Source organism: Microcaecilia unicolor, chromosome 5 (assembly GCF_901765095.1).
Source record: "Microcaecilia unicolor chromosome 5, aMicUni1.1, whole genome shotgun sequence".
Taxonomy (NCBI): domain Eukaryota; kingdom Metazoa; phylum Chordata; class Amphibia; order Gymnophiona; family Siphonopidae; genus Microcaecilia; species Microcaecilia unicolor.
Window position 1 is genome coordinate 203307388 of NC_044035.1, and position 23567 is coordinate 203330954.

Here is a 23567-nt window from a genome sequence, read left to right on the forward strand (position 1 = left end):
TAGCAAAGGTTTTTGCTAGTGAAGATTCCGATTGGAGGGGCTGCCGTGGACGTCACCCATCAGTGAGAACAATCAGCCTGCTGTCCTCGGAGAATACCTTCTACAGGTATGTAGCATTTGCTATATAACACATCCATGACCAAACAGTAGTTCCAATGAAGAAAACATATAGAAAGTCTAAATACATTACAGCTAGTCATCAATCTTTTTTCCCCTTTATGAGTACCCCCCCTCCCTCCCCTGTTATAGAAACCAGCCTCTTACACCACATCAGTATGACAGCATAAATTCAAACGCATTAACCCCCAGAAATACAACAACTTTCATATATCCGCTTTATAACAAATAAACAAAGGCACCGAACTAGAGACAGGTGAGAATGATGAGTCGAACACCCCCCCACCGAGAGAGTCAGAGAGCCTGTGCTCTGATAGCCCTCCTTCCCCCCTCTGGAAGGTGTCTTTATCTGAAAAAGACAAGGTCTGAGGTACACCCAAGTGAGACTCCCCCCCCCCCTTTAGCCCCCCCCCCCATCTCCTAAACCCCCCTCCCGCATCTGCTCTACCATCACATTCCCAATTCCAAAGAGGGAAAAAAACCCTTAATCCCAGTCAATTGCCACTAGTTGCCGAGGGAGAATTAGCGCTCCAAGTTTGTTGATATTATTACTCCACGCCTTATGGGACAATGTGTTAATATATCCTGCCCAAGTAAGATAAAAATTGCTTTATGTTTTAAGATTAAGCAGAGAGTCCTGGAGTTCCATCATAAGTAGTTCATGTAAACGAATCCGCCATTGCCAAAAAGAGGGGGCCAATTCCTGTGTCCAATTAACAAGGATGCACGTCATACCAACAAGGAAAGCTTCATGAGCCAATACATTCTGATACATCGTGCCCCCCTCCACTGGTGGCTGACATCCCAATAGAATGCACATAGGCAGCTGTTTTACCTTACACCCTCCAATTAGTGGGAAAGACTTTGTTGAAGCTCAAGCAAGACCGCGGAACCATGATTCTGATTGCCTTACTGACTGCGACAGATATGGTTCTCTCTCCTTCTGGAATTATCCTCCAAAGAACCATGGAGTTTGGAGTGTTTTCTGATGCTCACAACACAGAGCGAGGGGTCGCTTCTACATCCCAACCTCCAGTCTCTGGCTCTCAGGGCCTGAATGTTGAGAGCCTAGAATTTGCTTCCTTGTGTCTTTCGGAGGGTGTCTTCCAAGTCTTGCTGGCTTCCAGGAAAGATTCACTAAGAGGTGTTATTCTTTTAAATGAAGGAGGTTTGCCGTCTGGTGTGACAGCAAGGCCGTAGATCCCCTTTCTTGTCCTACACAGTACATGCTTAAATATCTTTACACTTATCAAGACCAACTCTGTAAGGGTTCACCTTAATGCAATTAGTGCTTATCATCAGCCTATCTCTGGACACCCTTTAGTTGTTCACTTCATGAGAGGTTTGCTTTGGTCAAAGCCCCCTGTCAGACCTCCACCAGTGTCATGGGATCTCAACTTCATTCTCACCTAGCTGATGAAAGCTCCTTTTGAGGCACTGAATTCCTGCCATCTGAAGTACTTGACCCGGAAGGCCATTTTCTTGGTGGCTGTTAACTTCAGCTCATACAGTCAATGAGCTTCAGGCCTCAGTAGTGGATGCACCTTATACTAAATTTCATCACAACAGAGTAGTCCTCTGCACACACCCTAAGTTCCTGCTGAAGGTGGTGTTGAATTTCCTTGTGAACCAGTTGATTGTCTTGTCAACATTCTTTCCGCGACCTTATGCCCATCCTGGTGAAAGAAGTTTACACGCCTTGGACTGCAAGAAATCCTTGACTTTTTACATGGAGTGGACGCAGCCCCACAGACAGTCCGCCTAGTTTTTTGTTTCTTTTGATCCCAACAGGCTAGCAGGTTGCAGTTCTTTCACTTATCCCAAGGCTGGGCTGGCTTTGGAGGGTCATGTCACGGCTCATAATGTTGGAGCAATGGCTGCTTCGGTAGGCCACTTGAAGTCAGCCTCTATTGAAGAGATTTGCAAGGCTGCGACGTGATCTTCAGTCCACACATTGAGATCACACTAATGCCTTGAGCAAAGTACCCAATGCGACAGTCGATTTGGGCAGTCAATGTTGCAGAATCTGTTTGGGGTCGAAAATCCATCTCCACCCTCTTAGGCCCATGTTATTCTGTTCCAGGTTGCACCCTCCTCTAGTTGTATATACTTTCTCTGCTTTAAGTGCTCTCCGTTGCGAGACCCAGTTGACCAACGTTTGTTGTTTTGGGTGAGCCTGGATGATAGGGATTCTACACTTGTGAGAATGGTAAGCCTGCTTGTCGGAGAACAGCAGGCTTGACATTCTCACAATTCTGCCTACCTCCCCTTAGAGTTGTCTTTTCTTCATTGAAAGTCGCGGTCACACTGCAGGCCAGAAGGCACTCGTTCATGCGGTTTGGTGTGCTCCTTGCGCGCCATAAAGCTCTCGTTCTTTTTTCTTGGCATTTTACCGACCCAGGTGACGTGGGGTGCAGCTACCCATTTGTGAGAATGTGAAGCCTGCTGTCCTCGGAGAATACCTGCTAGAGGTAAGTATCTTCGCTTTACTTTCTAAGTTTTAAATTGTAATGCTGGTGCACTTTTTTAGTGTATATTGAGGCACATTTTCAAAGCACTTAGCCTTCCAAAGTTCCATAGAAACCTATGGAACTTTGGAAGGCTAAGTGCTTTGAAAATGAGCCCCATAGTCTGGTTTCTTAATTGTCTGTCTTAACTAACTTTTATTCATTTAGCATCTGTTGATTTGTATAAGGATTGTTTTATTTATTTATCTAAATATGACCAGCTGAACGTTTTACTGTTCATTGTAGTATTGTATGCCCCTGACACAGCCTGTATCTAGACGAAACATGGCCATATCGGACATTTGTTAGGGCTGTTTACCGATTAAAATGTTTCATCACATGATTAATTGCATGACGTGTCCTCCTCACAATTTTACCTGTATAGTGCAAAATATAGACTGCAGATTGTAAATTCTCAAAACTGATATATTGTACTTCAGTTACTAAACTGAAAATAAAATAATTTCTCTTACCTTTGTTGTCTGGTGGTTTTATTTTCTAATCATCTTATTCTCTGGTTCTGTTCCTCTGTACTCTGAACTCTATTTTCAGGGCCTCATCTTTCCTTACTATTTCTTTTCTCTCCTCCTCTCTTCTTCACTTCTTCCCCTATAACATCTTTCACATTCAACTTTCTGCCACTTTTCTTCCTTGTTTCTGTCCCTTCCCTTCCTTTTCATCAGTGGGCACCATCTCCTCTCTGGCCTCCCCTCCCTTTCATGGGCACCATCTCCTCTGGTCTCTCCTCCCACCCTGTGGGCAACATCTCCTCTCTTTCCCTTCCTGGCTGTGGGCACCATCTCTCTTCTTTTTCCTTCCTCTCTATAGGCAGCATCTCCTCTCATTCCTTCCCTTCCTCTCCTCTCCACTGGCATAATCTCATTTCCCCTTTCCCCTGGGAGCTCCTGCAGCTTTTTCTCTCCAGCTGCCCCAGATTCTCTCCTATCCCATCTCCCCACACCGACAACCTTTTCTTTTCTTTCTTACCACCCACTGACTCTCTGACTCTTCCTCCCTCCTGTATATATTTTTCTCTCCTACCACTGCCCCCTCCCTCCCCACGTTAAAACTTTTAGCGTGTTAATCACGTTAAAACGCTTTAAATGAACAGCCCTAGTATCTATTAATGAACCTTTAATATATTGTGTTCTCATTTGGGTTCGTTATGATTGAAACACTTTGACAGTACATAAAGCAAAGTTATTACGTATTTAATATGTTTGGCTATCAAAACTATATTACAGTTTTGGAAAGATCTTAGAATGGTGGAATACAATTTAACAGCTAAATATGAACAGGCTGCTGCTGAAAGAAGTAACTGTAAAATTATATGTGGAAATGTGGGCATCTTTAAAAGATTGTCAGTTGCCCTAGTTTGGTGAATTTTCTCCCATATATTATAATTCCTTTAAATTTATATGTCTTCATAATCTTATTTATTATGGATATCCATTGTTCATTATGTTCTTTATACATGTATTATTATGGATATCCATTGTTCATTATGTTCTTTATACATGTATTATAACAAGTTATTTATGTACTAACTAAGTTAATGGAAAACAGAGTGACCTTTCAAGTCAATGAGTATATACAAAAATTCTCCATCCTTCATGAATCTCAATCGGGGTTCCGTCCTACCCATAGTACGGAAACAGTATTGCTTACTTTAATATCCAGATTCAAGCAAGAAATACCAATTGGAAATAGCGTACTCCTTTTGCAGTTTGATATGTCTGGAGCATTTGACATGGTTGACCATTGTATTCTTACTAGACTTCTGGATATGTTGGGAATTGGTGACAACGTTATAAAATGGATTGAAGGCTTTATTACCTCTAGATCCTATCAAGTCAAATCATCTACTGCAATTTCATCTCCCTGGTCATCAGAATGCGGTGTACCTCAGGGTTCTCCCCTATGATTCCTCTGGCTAAATCCCTTTCCAAACATGGTCTCAACCCTTTTATCTATGCTGACTACATTACCATATTTATTCCCTTCAAATCTAACCTGGCAGAAATTTCCGACAATGGTATGAATATCCTAACTTCTTGGGCCAACACTTTCAAAATGAAATTGAACAAAGACAAAACTCAATGCTTAATCCTCTCCTCCCAATATTCCACGTTCCATCCAACCACTCTCACCACTCCTGATATCACAATTCCTATATCCAACAATCTGAAAATCCTTGGCGTTACATTGGATAAATACTTATCCCTTGAAGACCACGCAACATCCATCACCAAGAAAATGTTCATCATGATGTGGATGTTGAAACGTATGAAACCTTATCTCCCCTTGAATACCTTCCGCAATTTGGTACAATCCATGATACTCACCCACGCTGATTACTGTAATAGTATCTTCGTTGGATGTAAGGCCCAAATCATGAAGAAACTTCAGACTGCCCAGAACACGGCAGCTAAACTTATTTATGGGAAGCCTAGATTCGAATGTGCAACACCCCTCCGTATGAAACTTAATTGGCTCCCTATTAGAGAATGAGTCAACTTTAAGGCCATCACACTAATACACAAGATCATCCATAGAGTATCACCAAGTTACATGGTCAGTCTATTAGATCTTCCATCCAGAAACAGGTCACCATCTTCATGGACATACCTTAACCTGCACCTTCCCAATTGCAAAGGACTAAAGTATAAAACATATCATGCATCTAACTTCCCCTACCTAGGATCCCAACTCTGGAATGCTCTACCCAGATAGATTCGATCAACTAGTGAATACCTTCCCTTTAGGAAACTATTGAAAACCCATCTATTCAAACAGATTTACCCAGATGACTTGACCTACCATAAGCAAACATAAGCAGCCCATCCATTTACCGGTTCATCTAATAATTAACAATGGCTCAGAAATTACCTTCTACTAATCTTCTTACCCTCCATGCTCTTCCCCTACCTCTTCTTCATCCCTCCACTTCCTTACCTATCCCTATTTTTTCTCTCATACCTCTTTTATCCCATTTACCCTTGTTCATTTGTCCTACCACATACCTCATTTTGTTGATTCAGATACTACAGATTGTATTCTCTTGTTAATGTGTAAGTCGCATTGAGCCTGCGATGAGAGGGAAAGCGTGGGATACAAATGTAATAAATAAATAAATAAATATATTTACTTTTGTACTTATAAAAACAATAAAGGTTATTGAACTAAAAAAAACAATAAACAATATGCAATAACATTTTAATAGACAGCATAGGGTGTAAGCAAGGTGGAACATATTGATAGATAAGATAGAGTAACAGGATTTAGAAAATAAGGGGACTAAGTTAAAGAAAAAAGGTGCTTGAATATTATCTCAGCTAGGGTAAGAGTGGATAAACATGTCCTGCAGCCTGTGTCACTCCTTGTGTGTATCTCTCTAGTAAGTTAGTTACTTCTTCTGTTAAAGGCCTGGGTGAAGAGCCAAGCTTTCACCTGCTTCTTGGCATATAGTCTTGTGTTAAGCAAAACCTTTCAGGGAGTGCAATCCAGAGTGTGGGAGCTGCTCCAGAGAGGATGTGGTTAGGAATACTCCTTGGGAAGGACTTTAGTGACCTTGGAGATGTGTAGCGGGAGATCCTGTTCTTCAAGTATTTTGGGCCATTTCTTTTAAGGGCCTTGAAGAACAGACATAGTTTTAAATTTAGCCTGTATTGTACTGGTAGCCAGTGATGTTTTTACAATAGTGGTGTGATGTGGTCATATTGCTCACAACCTTCTATTTATCTTGCTGCAGCACTCTGAATCAGTTGGAGCTGGTGGAAACCTTTTGTAGTTTGTACAGTAATCCAGTCTTGATATTATGGCGTGCACAATTGTGACAAGACTTGCCTTCTCAATGTAAGGAGAGAGGCAGCTTTTATTGCTTGGATTTGGGAGATCAGTGTAAGTGTTGAGTCTAGCTGTATTCCGAAGTTCCTGACTTGTGTTGTAAGGTGGAGTTCATATTTCCCAAAAGAGATTTTGATGTCAGGTATGTTTCCACTTGTATTTGGGACCCATAGAAACTCTGTTTTACTTGCAGAGCTGTGATGTGGCCTTCTGTCTACACATTGACTTCACTACTACCTCAGGCAGAATTCCTGATATGGCAAATGGTTTGGTTAGACAGTTCTGCAGAATTTGTTTGGAATGTAGGATCCAACTCTCTACCCTCATAGGCCTATTTCTTTCTGTTCCTGGGTGTATCTTCACAACCTGCTTTTTTTTTTTTTAGAGTTATTAGTTCCAGTTGGCTTTGCCGTTGCAAGCAGAAATTGGGTGGAAAGGAACCAGTATCAAGTGATCAGTCACCACATCAAGGTAAGATGCTCCAAAAAGGTTTCTTTTGGAGCATCTTACCTTGATGTGGTGACTGATCACTTGATACTGGTTCCTTTCCACCCAATTTCTGTTTGTGTTCCGTTTCTGTGGAAGGTGTGAACCCCATCTGGCTGGGTCATAATAAAGGTTTCTTTTGGAGCATCTTACCTTGATGTGGTGACTGATCACTTGATACTGGTTTTTTTCCACCCAGTTACTGTTTGTGTTCCATTTCTGTGGAAGGTGTGAACCCCATCTGGCTGTGTGTTTGCCGTTGCAAGTCCATTTTGCCCGTTGTTTGTTGTTTTCAGTGAACCTGGTAACTAAGGTTTCCCAAACTGTTTTTCTGAGAGAAAGCAAAGTTACTCATCTGTAGCAGATGTTCTCTGAAGACAACAAGACATATGTTCTCAAATACCCTCTCTCCTCCCCTAGGAGTTGAATTCTTTATGCTTTTTATACTGCTGCAGGTCCTGCATGAGTAGTTAGGTATGAAGACATGTGCGGCCAGCCTATGAAAAGCTTCCAGAAGATGAAGGAACACTGAGCAGCATCCATACCAGGGTTGCGTAGATGACATCACTCAAATGTGAGAATATATGTCTTCCTGTTCTTGGAGAACACCTGCCACAGTCACTGAAATATGGTGTTCTTCAGGAGTCTGTATTCACACCACTGTTCCTTATCATCTGTTCTTTAACAGAACTGATTCAAGACATGGGTATCTCAGCATAATAGTACGCAGTTGATTGATCTTATACATTATACAGATTTCCTGAGGCCCGATCTTTGGACACTCAAGTTAGTGTTGGATAAAATCGCCAGTTGATTAGAGGAGAATCTATTCATGCTAAACCACACAAAGACCATTGCTTTCTGCATAAGAAAGCAATGGATAAGAAAGAAACTGGTTGACCGACAGGTGACAGAGGGTGGTGGTAAATGGAATCCGCTCAGAAGAAAGAAAGGTGAGCAGTGGAATTCCTCAGGGGTCGGTGCTGGGGCCTATTCTGTTTAATATATTTGTGGGAAATATTGCTGAAGGGTTGGACGGAAAGGTGTGCCTTTTTGCGGATGACACGAAAATAGCCAATAGAGTGGATATCCTGGAGGGAGTAAAAATGATGAGAAGGGATCTCCGAACCTTAGAAGAATGGTCGAGGGTCTGGCAGTTAAAATTTAATTCTATTCCTTTCGGGGAAAATACTCTAGTTACTGGAGTACAGATATTATTAGATCACCAATAAAGTACACAACTATATTATCAATTTTTACAAAATATTCTTTTAATTTTTTGTCATTTGGATTCCTATCCCACAACAAGTAACCTCAGTACTCCTTGCATACTAGTCCAACATCCGCTCACATTCGTTCTTATCTACCATGTTAAATTAAAAAAAAAAAAAGGTGATACATTTTTATTGTATTTAAGGTAATAACTAGCTTCCTCTGGTCAGGCCGACACCACTGGAATATGGTGATTTTGTGGGTTTTTGTTTGTCTGGGTTTTTTTTACCTTTCTAGGAAAGCTAAAATGCAGTTAACAACAATTAGAGCCTCTTTTACTAAACCACGCTAGTGATTCCCAGAGTGGCAAGTGAGAGGAAACCCATTCAGTTCCTATGGGCTTCCTCACATGTGCCGCTCAGGAATCGCTAGCATGGCTTGGTAAAAGAAGCTCTTAAATACAAATGGTATTTCACAAAATTATATAATAAAATGCAGTAATTCTAAATACTTAACAGCAGTACCTAATTTTTAATTATCTAAAATCGGTTAAAAAGAGTCAATCCTTAGAATGTTTATGAAAAACAGCAATTTTGCTCATTTTCAATTTGTGACAAGCGATTTCCATAAACCAGGGCCGATACAAGAAAAGGCAGTGTTCTCCCCAGGACCATCTGAATGGGCAAGCCACACGACTGACTTTATTGACCACCCAGTTTAATAGCAGAAAATTTTATATATGGGGAGATGAAAACGGTAACGGAATTCAAACATGCGTGGAATATACATAAAGGAATCCTGTGCAGAAGAAATGGATCCTCAGAAGCTTAGCCAAAATTGGGTGGCGGAGCCGGTGGGGGGAGGAAGGATTGGTGGTTGGGAGGCGGGCTAGTGCTTGGCAGACTTCTACGGTCTGTGCCCTGAAAATGACAGATACAAATCAAGGTAAGGTATACACAAAAAGTAGCACATATGAGTTTATCTTGTTGGGCAGACTGGATGGACCGTGCAGGTCTTTTTCTGCCGTCATCTACTATGTTACTAAGTTCAATTGTTACCTCTCGCCAAGAACATTGGCGAGGGAACAGTTGAACATGGTAGATAAGAACAAATGTGAGCGGGTGTTGGACTATTATAGAAGGAGTACTGAGGTTACTTGTTGTGGGATAGGAAATATGAACATATCCATATGACAAAATATTAAAAGAATATTTTGTAAAAATTGATAATATAGTTGTAGTGTGAGTACTTTATTGGTGAGTTAAAATTTAATGCCAAGAAGTGTAGAGTGATGCACTTGGGGTGCAGAAATCCAAAAGAGAGATACCGGATTGGAGGGGAGAGATTAGTAAACTCTGAGGATATAAAAGTGAAGAAACAATGCGACAAGACGACGGCTGTGGCCAGAAGTCTGCTAAGCTGCATAGAGAGGGACATAACCAGCAGAAGAAAGGAGGTGTTGATGCCCCTCTACAAGTTGTTGGTGAGGACCCACTTGGAGTATTGTGTTCAGTTTTTGAGGCCGTATCTTGCTAAAGATGTAAAAAGACTGGAAGCAGTGCAAAGAAAAGCTACAAAAATGGTATGGGATTTGCGTTGCAAACCGTATGAGGAGAGACTTACTGACCTGAACATGTATACCTTGGAGGAAAGGAGAAACAGGGGTGACATGATATAGACGTTTAAATATTTGAAAGGTATTTATCTGCAGATGAACCTTTTTTGGAGACAGGAAGGCGGTAGAACTAGAGGACATGAATTGAGGTTGAAGGGGGGCAGACTTAGGACTAATATCAGGAAGTATTTTTTCACAGATAGGGTGGTGGACATGTGGAGTGCCCTCCCGTGGGAGATGGTGGAGATGAAAACGGTAATGGAATTCAGATGTGTGGGATAAACACAAAGGAATCCTGTTTAGAAAGAATGGTTCCGCGGAATCTGTGGAGATTGGGTGGCGACGCCAGAAATTGGGAAACAAAACGGGAGCTGGCCAGACTTTTACAGTCTATGCCCTGATCGTGACTGAATAGATAGGGGTGGGCTGGAGTGTAAATATTAAGGGGCTTCGATGTTAGCTTCCTAGCTTAGTACAAGAACAGTGCTGGACAGACTTCTACGGTCTGTGCCCTGAGAAAGGCAAGGACAACTGAAACTCGGGTTTACATATAAGGTATCACATACCATGTAAAATGAGTTTATCTTGTTGGGCAGACTGGATGGACCGTGCAGGTCTTTATCTGCAGTCATTTACTATGTTACTGTATGCATAATGGGAAGTTCACAAGCTCCTTCATTGACTCCAGCTTTGGGTAATGTTCCCATAACGCTGGTACCCCAGTTCATATACCTATGAGTTATAATAGATCAGGAACTATCCTTCAAATCTCAGACCTCTGCCATGGTTAAGGTATGTTTCTGTGCCAAACATGAATTTTGTATTGTTCCTTCATTATTGATAAATCATCTCAGATTACTGCTTGCACTGTAATGTTGTTTTTTCTGGCCTTTGATGGGCTCTTTTCCGTTGTCTATAAACTGTTTGAAATATTGCTGTTAGGTTTTTGTATCATGCTAAATGTTTTGACCATGTTATACCTCTTTTTAAATTCCACTACTGACTCCGGATACAGTTCAGAGTACAAGATAATTATTTTGACTTACAAGGCTTTGCAGACTGGTGTTCCTTCTTATCTTTCTCCTTTGATTATTCCTTACACTGCTTCACGAATACTCTGCTCCTTTTATTGATTACAATTACAATAAAATTTATATCCTCTGAGGACAAGCAGGCCAATACTTATATGTGGGTAATGTGTACTGCATGCCCGGCCCGGAGCTTGAAAAAGCTTAGTATAGCTTCAAGAGTGCATGCTGCGTTCCCATTGCACATGCGTGAATGCCTTCCCACCTGCCGTGAGAGCGCCAGACCATCAGTTCTTTTTTTGTCCATGGTGAGTGTTCTAGAATTTTCAGGCCTATTCCTGATACTTCTGTTTACTTTCTTTGTTTCACAAAATGTTGGTTTCTGCTGAAGTTGCTATACAGGAATGTCTGCAACCTCAGATAAGACCTGTTTTCTGTACAGGTTTGTTCTGGGGCCTATTACTGCAGCCTCAGCACATCCTGCAAACTAGTACAAACCAGTTTTAGCTGGACATATAAGATAAGAATAACTGTAGGTAAAACATGTGGTAATGACCAGACACATGAGCGGAGCCCTGTATATGTGCAGGATTCCTCATTGCGTAATTTATGTGGTGGTGCTCTGTGATGGAAAGTGTATATAAGTGACTGCAGATCTAGGGAACGCTGGAATATATCCTTCTGGTAGGTAGGTCATATTCCCTGGTGGGGGGGGGGGGGGTGTATGCTTTCCCTTCCCCCCTTCGACTATGGGTGGGGACTTGTTCTTTGCTGCTAAGAATTTATCTTCTTTCTTTCTTGCTTTCTTTCATTTCTCTCTCCTTTGTCTCAGCTTTGTGTCCTTCATATGATGGTTTCTCAGAGCCAGTGATATGTCCTGGTGAGGAACAAATGTCCCTTATATCTGAGTTCAGACTGATACTTTTACAACTACCAGAGTAACTGATGTGATGTTTTGTGAGGTTACTAATGTTTGCAACAGATACCAGCTCCTGTTGTAGTGAGTAATAAAACCTCCCGTTTCCTGTCTTTTGGTCTCTGTCTGACGTTTTTCTTCCTGAGAATAGCATAAGCCACGCAGCATTACATGAGGAGAGGACGTCATCTCTGATCACTTCTTGCAGCTTGTTTCGGTTTTGTCTTAAGAGCAAATATTTTTTGTGCCTTCACATCTTATTTTTATTTTATTTTGCCCTGTTTTCTTTGGGGCTTCCTTTTATTCCCTTTCCTTTTGGTTTAGTTCTTTTTGCCCTTATTCTAAGTTTCTTTTGTTTTTACTGTGCTTAGTAGGCTGCACTTAGGCCTGAGCTCTGGTCGGGTTTTCCTATATTTTTCTTTCTGGTGCTTTGCCCTCCCCCCCCCCTTTTTTTTTAGCACCATCGAATTTTATTGATTTAGCCACAGCTGTTTTTCCTTCCATTTCATCGAAGGTTCCTAGTGGTTTTTAGCATTGTAGCTGGACGCATAGGACCATTTCTGGCACAGACTCCTATAGTTCTGTAAGAGGTGTGGGTGAGAAAGGCTTTGAGGAACTGTGTGATACTGTGAGATGGAATACTGGCTGAGGCTTGCTTTAACAGGTAGTATAAACTGCTGGTGGTGAAAAAGGCTAGTGCTGTGATGACCCTTAATTGATCAGTATGGGGTACCTCCTCTGTGTGGTAGAGCAGAGGACAGGCTGTAGCTCTTGGCAGAAATGGTGGATGCAGGGCTGAACCAAGGGTATTTGACACCCTAGGCATATCTTCATTTATGTGTCCCCTTCACCAAAGGGCAGCTCAGGGCCCTCTCCCCCCCCACCCATGTCCAGCATTCCCCCCTCCCTTCTTAATTCCTCTGTAGTCCAGCATCTTGCCTTCCCTACTTCCCCTCTCTGAGGTGTCCACATTCTTTCTGCTTCTCTGACTGCCTGAATGGTTCAGCATTTCTCTTTCTCCCCTCCTAAGATGTTCAGCATTTCCCTTTCTCCACCCTAGGTCCCCCAACAAGGTGGGGCTTCTTTAGACAAGCTGAGGGTTGTCTCAGTGCTGCTCCCTCCATATTGTGCCACCCCAGGTGGACACCTAGTTTTCTTGGTCAGGTTGGCCTGTGTGGATGGCAGTCTTATCAAAGTGGATTCTTGTGAGGCACCGTTCATCTGTGACGTCATCTGGAATTGGTCCTGAGCCGTTATATTCCATGGTAGGTATGCTTCCTTATGGCTGTTCTATATTCCCTTTTTCCCTTATTCAGTATGACCTCACCACTGATATATTCAGGTCATTTATGACTCCTGAGTTCCTCCGCTAGCATTCCATGAAACCTACCACCACACCTCAAGCAGAACACACACACTGTGGTAAATATTTAGCTGGTGACGGTGAGCGTTTTGCTGACCGCCACTAGCATTAATCTCTGATATTCATTACTTAGTCATGTTCAGGCTTTGGAATTGAATTTCTGGTTTATGTGGTGCTGGCTAACACATAGCTGGTTGTCAATGTTTAGAACTTAACTGGGTGTGGGTTGCCACATAAAGATAGGATTGTGTATTATGCGGTCCCATATATGTGCTTACCCTGGCTGTGCTTAACTGACCAAGTGCTGACTCTGTCCCTGGAACACCCCCAAAATAGCTGGTTTTCACTTAGGCATTAACTGCTTATTTTCAGCGATGGTAACTGGTTAACAGCTGCTGAAAATTAGTGGATAGCCCCGAACAAGCGGTTTAACCGTTCAGCTGCTGTTTCTGGCTGTTAAATCGTTTTGAATATTGATTAAACATAGAGATAAGTGCTACGTGGCATCAGGGTAAATCCAGACATACACACTGTGGGACAGGAAAAGCACACCAATGAAGGTTGAGAGTACCACATGTTGGGGGTGGGGTTGGGGAATGTTGTGGATAGGAGGTTTGCAGGGGCGGGCGTGAGAGGTAAGTGGGACGGCAGATGGATAAAATACAGAAGAAGAGTAAATGTTTGACGAAGACAAATGTATGCGAACAGAGATGGCAGTCAGACCCTAGGGTTCACAATCGGCTCTTTTCTAGTCAGCACAATTGCAAGCAGTCCCAAAAGACAGGAGAAGTCAGCGTTTGTCCTCTATAACAACTTTAAAATGTCGGCATTTGTGTTCCACGTGTACATCAGGTTTCTTTATGAAATGAAATCATTCATCCACATTTAGAGCTCTGTACCATCCAAACCATGCCTCTGACACCTGTTATCTGCACGGTGATATCAGAACATAGCTGGGCCATCACTGTGTATATTCTGCTTTTTCTAAGTTTGCGTTTTGTACATGGATGCTGTTTCAGCATTTCCATATCTAAAAAGCAATTGTGTCTTCTAAAATAAGTGCTGTAGTTAGTAGAGGAGTAGCCTAATGGTTAGAGCAGCAGGCTAAGAATTAGATCCAATTACAGCAGCTTGTGTTCTTGGGCATGTCACATAACCCTACAAACTTAGATTTGTGAGTCTTCTGTGGACAGGAAAATACCCATTGTACCAGATGTAACACGTCTTGAGCTACAACTAAAAAAAACAAAGAACAGGTGTGTGCAATTCCAAAAATATATATATTTTTGGCCTGATAGCTTTTTCCTGTTCATTTTGGCTTCCAGTTCAATCTATTGGGCTATAGTGCTTTCATTCACAACTAAAGGGCAGATGATCAAAAGCCCCTCGCTGTTCCAAACAGTGCTCTAAAAATAGCGCTGGGACAGCGCGGGGCTTTACTGCCCCTATGATCAGAGATAATAGCATGCAAATTTAAGCATGCTATTATCTCTGATCATAGGGTAAAAGTACGGGAGGATTGTGCCCGAGCATATGCTCAGGTACAGTCCTCCCATACTTGTTTGACAAGTCTAGGCTGTTAAAAGCCCAGACCTATCAAACACAGGGGCCGAGGTCCATGGGACCACCAGACCCCAAGTACCCCCACCCCGAGCCAAGTGACATGGGGGCTGGAGGTCCGGCAGACCTACAGCCCTCTGACCCCCCCCCCCCCCGGACACATTTGGGGGGGGGGCCTGTTGATCTGGTGGGTCTCCCCCCCCCCCCCCAGCATCCCCTCGAATAGAGCCCTGTCAACCCCCCCTCTCCCGGTCCCCCCAACACAGGTTCTCCCTTATATGGTGTGAAGCCCTACCCAGTGAATCCCAGGATGCACTAGGCAGGGATGGGAGCCACCATTTTCGAGGCAGCGCTAATGAAAGGGGAAGGAGGCCACCACCCTCCTCCAATGAAGGTAGGGGGGTGGGGAAGGGCTGCTAGACCACCAGGTCGGGGGGAGTGAAGATTGACTCGTGGCCCACTGGGTCACCAGGGCTGCATGTGAGGGGATGCCTGGGGGGGGGGGGTTAGGGGGGCTGGAGACCCACCGGATCTCCAGCCCCCCTGAATCTGGGTTGGGGAGACTGGAGGTCCACCGGACTTCTAGCCCCAGTGTTGCTGGGGGGGGGGGGGGGGGTCGGGGCTCCTGCGGGAGCTGCTGCATTGGGGAGAATGGGGGCCTGCTAGCATGCAAATGCATGCTGTACAGGGCTCACCATTCTTTCCCAATGGTCTGCAAACCCCAACGCCAGCTCTGAGCTGGCGTAGGGTTTGCTGTGGACAGAGTGCCAGTGTTTGGCGTGCTTCTCGCCAATCATTTGCATGCTCCTTGCGCTAAGAGCCCTGTTTTGCATGCTAGTTGCGTTCAAAGCCTGCAAGTGCGTTGTTTCACGCACTCGGCTCTGATCATGGGGCGGTAGCATATGCAGGTGCTAGTATGGCGCTAACAGCCTCTAGTGCCTGCATTTGCTTCTGGTCATTGGCCCATACATGAGGGTTTCTTCATCAACCACTGTTTATCTCAGTCATCACAGTTAAAGTCCTTGACCAAGAGTCACCTACCACAGTTCTTTTCAGAACCTGGTATGCATGTAGTCTGAAGCTGTCCACAAGCTGTCAAATTTATACAATAGCTAGGACATCCTTTACACCCCCTGCCCCTTTCCTTGAAGCCTTTGAGTGCTTTTTCTGCAGCATTCTCATCCCTGGCCAGGCTAAAGAGCAGAAGCCAGATTTAGGAATCAAGCTGAGATCTCCCGCATATATGGGTAATCATTTAACATACAATGCAATGTGTAAATAAGAATTTTGAGAAAAGATTGTGTTGATTTGTAATTAGTAGGGGAGGAAGTTTGAACAAATTATGGATATGTTGCCGATATGTAATATGCTGAATGGATGCCATAACAGATTTGTGTTGCATGAAATCAATGAGTATATTAATAGTAATAATTATTATTATTTAAATATTTGTTGTGTTGCCAGTTTTTGAATACCTTTTGTCTCAAAATGAAAGGAGCCTGGCATAGATTAGTGGTTCTCAACCTAGTGCTTGGGACATATCCACTCAGTCAGATTTTCAGGATATTCATAACAAATATTCATTAGATAGATTTACATACAAATCTCATGCATATTCATTGTGGATATCCTGAAAACCAGATTGTCTGGATGTGATCTGAGAACCGCAGGCATAGATGTGTGTATCAAACATAGTGCTAGTAATCAAGCAATAGTAAAACCATAAGAGTTAGTTTGCTGTTGAGATCCAAATGTTATGATTAACAAAATATTGTGCAAAACAAAACAGCACATTTCTTTCATAGTGTATTAATAATTGTCATCTTGTATTCTTTTTAGTGGTGTTCACTTTAATTCTCAGGCAATTGCTCCAACAATAGAGCAGATTGATCAGTCTTTTGGAGCAACTCATCCCGGAGGTAAGCAGAGATCAGTTATTTCCAAACCTTTTTGACTTCATCTAGATGATCTATATGTGTTTGAAAGCTGTGCCTATGGAGGTCCTTGCCAGCTCTTGCTTTATATAATCACCTAGATATGTCATCCTTGGAAGGGATGGTAGAAACATGAAAAAGAGGTAAAAGCCAAAAAAGATGCTATATCTCTTGTACAAGTCTGGTGCATGTAACATAGTAACATAGTAAATGACGGCAGAAAAAGACCTGCATGGTCCATCCAGTCTGCCCAACAAGATAAACTCATATGTGCTACTTTTTGTGTATACCCTACTTTGATTTGTACCTGTCCTCTTCAGGGCACAGACCGTATAAGTCTGCCCAGCACTATCCCCGCCTCCCGCCACCGGCTCTGCATGTGATTGAATTCCTAATTTTTTTTTGGTTATCAATAGAAATCAAACAAAATAAAATGGAAAAGAAAATAAGATGATACCTTTTTTCTTGGACATAACTTAATACATTTCTTGATTAGCTTTCGAAGGTTGCCCTTCTTCGTCAGATCGGTTGATTTCCGATCTGACGAGAAGGGCAACCTTCGAAAGCTAATCAAGAAATGTATTAAGTTATGTCCAATAAAAAGGTATCATCTTATTTTCTTTTCCATGTTTTATTTTGTTTGATTTCTATTGATAACCTTTAAGAGTGGACTAACACGGCTACCACACCTCTCTACTTAAATTTTTTTTTAAACTTCATTTTTTTAAAATTCATTAAACGACCTTTCTGCAGTTGTTTCATCAATGGAAACAGCTTTATTCAGTTGAGAAGAGCTTGCTTCATCACTGGACTTGGTGGGTCTTTCTTTCCTTTGATGTCACACTGCATAAAAACATCAGACTGCACTTTTTAGTTACTGTAGCTTTTGGTATTTCACAGTGTATGGGTATTGTAAGGGTGCTGCTTAAAGAGAGAAAAATCACAGTTTAATGATAAAGTATTTGGCTGGAACAGGGATATTTTTATCCTGATGTATGTAGGCAGAGGGTATTGCTTTAAATAAGTGGTGATAATAGTAGTTTCATTTTATAGTGTATTTCAGTTCAAAGAAAAAAATTGAACTTTCTAACAAAAGCTGAGAAAAAGCAGGTAACATTTTTTTAAAGCATGAACTATGTAGAGCAGGGCTGGCACCCTGGACCAATTTTTGTTTTTGCGCCCTCTGCCACATCTCCATCTTCCACCTGCTCTGCTTCCTGCCTTGGGGTCAAATACAATTCAATAATTTATACATGAATTTCTCAATCCAGTCCCAAGGACATACCTTGACATTCTGGTTGTCAGGATAGCCTGGATAGTTCAGTTTCCCAAAGTCAGTGACTCAGATGTGTGGGGAGGCTAAAGGGGGCAGTGCTAGGGCAGCATGGGATGTAGTGGGCCAAATTAAAATCCTTGGTGTGCTGACACCTGTGTCAGAGTAAAGAAACAGTGGGGGCACTTTTGAACACAGCAGCCTTGTCCACCTAGTACCTCTGTTACTGATGACTATTATATACTATGTGATCCTCAATAATTACCACTGGTAAGTAATTAATGAACAACGCAACAAACATATGAAAAGAAGTATATGGGAAAGTGTTGATAATTAAATAGTGATAAAGGAGAAATTCTCAGAGTAATAACTCAAGCGGACTGTCACCATAAGGTCAAAGGCACTGCCTAGAGGGTGGATACGTTTCTTAATCACTGAAAATCCCCTTTATATAAATACTAGTGAAAAAGGCCCGTTTCTGACAGAAATGAAACGAACGCTAGCAAGGTTTTCCTCAGAGTGTGTATGTTTGAGAGAGTGTGTGTGAGATTGACTGTGTGAGAGAGAGTGAATGTGCGAGTGTGTGTGTGTGACAGAGAGAGAGTGAGACTGGGTGCGAGTGTGTCCGTGAGAGAGAGAGAGTGTGTGTGAAAATCAGAGTGTGTGCCGGGGGCCCCTCCCTCCCAGTTCCAGGGTCCCCCCTCCATCCCTCCCTCTGTCCCTCCAAGTTCCAGGGTCATCCTCCCTCTCTCCCACCCTCCGAGTTCCAGAGTCCCTTCCAGTTTCAGGGTCCCTCCCACTCCCTCCCAGTTCCATGGTTCTGTCCACTCCCTTCCTCCCTCCCTCCCTCCCTCCCTCCGAGGTGCTTGGTGGGGGGGGGGGGGGGGGGTTGCTATTTGCTGTCAACCTAAAGAGACACTGCTTCTGGCGTCCAGCAACTAAGTCCTGTCCTGACCCACAGGCAGCTGGAGCTCCCTCATACTCCTTCAGTGGCACACATTGATAGGCAACGGCGGGGCTGACGCAGCCATGGGCACTTACCTGGATAAACTTTGTATTGTTGACAAATGATCTGAAAATACAGAGTTTAAAATTGCTGTTTCTACCATGTAGAATAATTTTTAAAGCTGTTTTAGTGATATTTAATTTAGATTTCATGATATTCATATGTACAGATGGGAAGCTTTCAAATAAATTAAAAAGGTGTGCAGTAAGAATCCAAAAACAAAAACCTTTTGTCCTTTACCTGTTAAGGCGCAGTTTATCCAGTAGAAACAGCTTTAGACGTGTTTTAGATGGAAGAAGGAAATAAAATCGACAATGTGGATCAGCAGCTCCTAGGTGTGCTTGGTTTTGAGTGTATGGGAATGACAGCTGTATTGTTGAGTGGAAACAGAGATTACCCAATGGGCTTCCTTGCTTACAGTGTAGTTAACATAGTAGATGATGGCAGAAAAAGACCTGCACGGTCCACCCAGTTTGCCCAACAAGTGCTGGACAGACTTATACAGTCTGTGCCAGAGCCGGTGGTGGGAGGCAGGGCTGGTGGTTGGGAGGCAGGGATAGTGCTGGGCAGACTTGTGCTGTCTGTGCCCTGAAAAAGACAGGTACAAATCAAGGTAAGGTATACACAAAAAACGGCACATGTGAGTTTAAGTCTGCCCAGCACTATCCCTGCCTCCCAACCACCAGCCCTGCCTCCCACCACCGGCTCTGGCACAGACTGTATAAGTCTGCCCAGCACTATCCCCACCTCCCAACCACCAGCCCTGCCTCCCACCACCGGCTAAGCTTCTAGGGATTGGGTCGCTTCCACTCGTGTGTAGTAATCGTCCTGCAGCATGGCCGAAGTTGGGGAGAAGAGGGAGGGCGGCGGAACGGTGAGCGAGCAGTTGCGGGAGGGTGGGTGAGGGGGACTGTGGGCTGGGGGACGGGGTCCAGCGACGATTTTGCTTGGTTTTGAGTGTATGGGAATGACGGCTGTGTTGGGGAGTGTAAACAGAGATTAACCAATGGGCTTCCTTGCTTACAGTGTAGTTGTCATTATGACCCGCCCTCGACGTCATCTAGTTTGACGTGTGGGCGGGGCAGACACTCATGGAGGAAAAGCGCTCAGCCACTTCACTTTTAGAACGTTGGGAAAGTGAGGCTTTATTAGAACGTTGGAGGTGCATTTTATATAGAGAGATGGGCACTGTCAAGTGCTCCTAGTCTCAACTGTAAGTGCCCAACCCAGCACAGAAAAATCATCACTGAATAATCTAATGAAATATAAATGACAGTTATATTTCAAATTGAATATCACGTGTGTAATATATTCTATTTTTTCAAAATATCACATAAGTATAAAAGATGCTATTATATATAAAACATATTTAAAAAAATATAATATAGAAAAATTAGAATATATTACACACGTGATACTCAATTTTACTTTATGAGAGAGATGTTAAGTATGATGTTGAGCACAAACAGAATTGATTATGATGCTCACAACTAAGAGGAATAGATTATTCTAGCTTTTTAGCTATTTTTGGATGTATGAGTGAGTGTGTGTATGAACAAGTTTGTTTACCCTAGTTGGAAGGGTATGGATAAGATTGATTTATATTTAAATGTTTGAATTATTACTGTCATTTATATTTCATTAGGTTACTTAGTGGTGATTTTTTTGTTCTGGGTTTGGCACTTACAGTTGACACTAGGAGCACTTGGCAGTGCCCATATTTTTATACAGGGGATTTTCAGTGATTGTGAAATGTATCCACCCTCTAGGCAGTGCCACTCAAGAGGTGGTAGTCCGCTTGAGTGAATTATTACTCTGAGAATTTCTCCTTTATCACTATTTAATTATCGACACTTTCCCATATCCTTCTTGACTCTTTTCATATCCTATTATATACACTGAACACATTCCTTGGATTTATGTGCCAAAAAAATCATAATGCACTAAAATAATACAACATTTTAAACAGAACAATATTTTCAACATTCTGGAATTATACACAGGTACTTTAACACTTTGCTGCCAATCAAGCATCTTCCTGTTGGCCATGTGAACAGGTTAATGGTAGTCATAAAATGATTTGCCTATCAATAGCCACCAGAATTGGATTACGTATTATCTGTATTAGCTGTACATATTGGTTAAAGCAATGGGCTGAGAACTAGGGAAGCCAGGGTTCAAATCTAATTGATGCTTCTTGAGATCTTAGACAAATCACTTAACTCTCCATTGCCTTAGGTAACTCTCCATTGCCTTAGGTAGGTACAGACTTTGACAGTAAGCCCTCCAGGAAAATGCCTAGTGTACCTGAATGTAAGTCACATTGAGCTACAATTGAGAATGGCGAGCTAAATCCAAAATCAAAATCTAGTATTAGGCATATTATGAAATAATTCTAAACCTTAGTCACGCAGGACCTATAAAGCAAATCTGCTATACCATAATAGCACTTTCTTCCAGGACTCACACAACAAGGGCCTACATAGGAAACATATTGGTAGTCATTAGAAAATTAATATACCTACTAAACAAACTGGACTAGTACAGATTGATACCATACAGACATTCAATGTTGTCAGAATAGCGGGCCTCTTTCACAAATGCAGAACACAGGCACTCACCAAGAATGGAATAAATAAAATAAATATAGACAATTAAAAACTGAAACCCTAAGAAACCAAACTCTGCATATAGTGTAACACCAGAGAAACAGAAACAGTGAGGCATTTACTTCTGTACTGTACAAAATAAAGATGTACATTTTTTAAATTTCCACATTCCACTCACTAAATTTAAAATTAATGTATAAAAATAAAACTAAATTAGAAAATAAATATTGGTTTAATTTAATACATTTTTGAACCAGCTTATGGAGGCCAAAGCCTCCTTCCTCAGGATAGTTTACTGACCTAAGGAAGATTTTGGCGTCCAAAATCTGGTCAAAAAATGTGTTTGGTCCAATAGGACAGTATCTCTTTATTCTCCGAGGACAAGCAGGCTGCTTGTTCTCACATGTGGGTCGACGTCCGCGTTGGCCCAGGAAACGGCAAATTTTTCCCAGCAAAAATAAAAAGTTTTGCCAGAGTCTTCTGGCGCGCTAATGACTTCCCGCCCGTTGCGTAAGCATGCCTATTCAGTTTTCTTTTCTCCGCGTTGAGGTGCGGTAGGTTTTTTCTGCGCTCCTCTCAGGCCTAGGAAAGAGTCTTTGCTATTTTCTCCTAATTTTTTCTTTATTTTATTATCACTTTAAAAAAAACAGTTCCCGTAGTGTATTTTTAGTTTTGTCCCCTTTTAAAGTTTCCTTTGTTTTTTCGACACGGCCGGCTTTAGGCCACACGGTCGAGTTATTCCCTTATTTTTTGCGCCCTTTTTCTTTTAACAGACACAATCGCGCCTTTTGATTTCGCCAAAGCCGTTTTCCCTTCCATGTCATCGAAGAAACCCAGCGGCTTCAAACGTTGTACTCGGTGCAACCGGACCATCTCAGGTACCAATACCCACGCTTGGTGTATCCAGTGCCTTGGACCCGACCATAGCCCAGCCGCTTGTAGTCTGTGTCTTCGTATGAAGAAACGGACTCAAGCGTCTCGAGAAGCCCAACAAGAAAAGCTTTTTTGGGGCTCGGTCCGGTCCTTCGACATCGACATCGGTACCGAGGTCATCGGTGTCGACATCGAAAGGAGCATCGACGTCAGGAGGGAGAGGTAATAGCTGCTGAGAGACCAACGCATTGGGAGCAGTGAGGCATCAAGTGGGTCTCCACCTGCCTCGAAGCCTCCTGTTATGCAGGCTCCCTGGGACCGACCTTCGTCGGACTCAGCCCCGAGGAGACGTGAGGATTCCACGGCTTCCTCATCGGTACCGAGGAGTCTCGATGATGGGTGTTGAGCGAAGGCGAAGAAGCACTGTCATTGTTCTCTTTTGACACACGATACTGGGAGCTCCGGGTATTGAGGGAGTCGGCACCCGAGAAGCGTCGGCGCCGAGAGGATAGCTCCTCCTCGATACAGGAGGTGCCGATGCGTCGGCCTCCTAGCAGCCCAGTACCTGCTCCTGAGCCTCCACAGATTTTGACACCGCCTTTTCCACCGACCCCGCAGCCTTCTCCGATGGCTGCTCTCGATGAGCGCATCTGGGCATTGTTTTCAGAGCTTCTGGAGGGACTACTACGCCAGACAGCTTTGGTGTCGGGGGTGCTTGCACCTTTACCATCTGCTGCAGCGATGTCTGGCCCTTCTGCGGTGCCGCCTGCGGCATCGGCTGCCAACCAGGTTGACTCCCCTTCGACGTTGGTGGAGGGAGCTTCGCCACAGTCTGACCGGGTGTCAACCTCTCAACATCGCCATCGAGGACATCATTCCTCGGCGTCGAGGCAGGTTCAGTGTCAGAGTATTTTAACAGAGGTCTTATCTGATACTGAACAGGAGTGTTTGTGGGAATCAGAGGAAGATCCCAGGTACTTTTCTTCTGATGAGTCCTGTGGGATTCCCTCTGAACCTTCCCCTCCACCAGAGAGGAGACTATCTCCACTGGAGAGTCTTTTCTTTTCTTCTTTTGTCCGGAAAATGGCTATGGCTATTCCCTTCCCTGTGGCAGTTGAGGATGAGCCCAGGACTGAGATGCTCGAAGTCCTGGACTATTCTCCACCTAAAGAGGCTGTGACAGTTCCTCTTCATAAAGTACTGAAGGAAGTCCTCATGCGAA

General features: G+C 43.1%; 1 protein-coding gene across 4 annotated transcripts in view; it reads left to right on the forward strand.

Annotated features, from left to right (window-relative positions):
* C5H16orf70 (chromosome 5 C16orf70 homolog) overlaps nt 1–23567 on the forward strand; it is a 1028424-nt gene that overhangs the window by 167273 nt on the left and 837584 nt on the right. For all 4 annotated transcript variants that reach the window (XM_030203715.1, XM_030203714.1, XM_030203713.1 and 1 more), the window contains one exon: nt 16490–16569. In XM_030203715.1, the coding sequence (XP_030059575.1) occupies nt 16490–16569 (80 nt within the window). The remainder of the gene's footprint in view (nt 1–16489; nt 16570–23567) is intronic.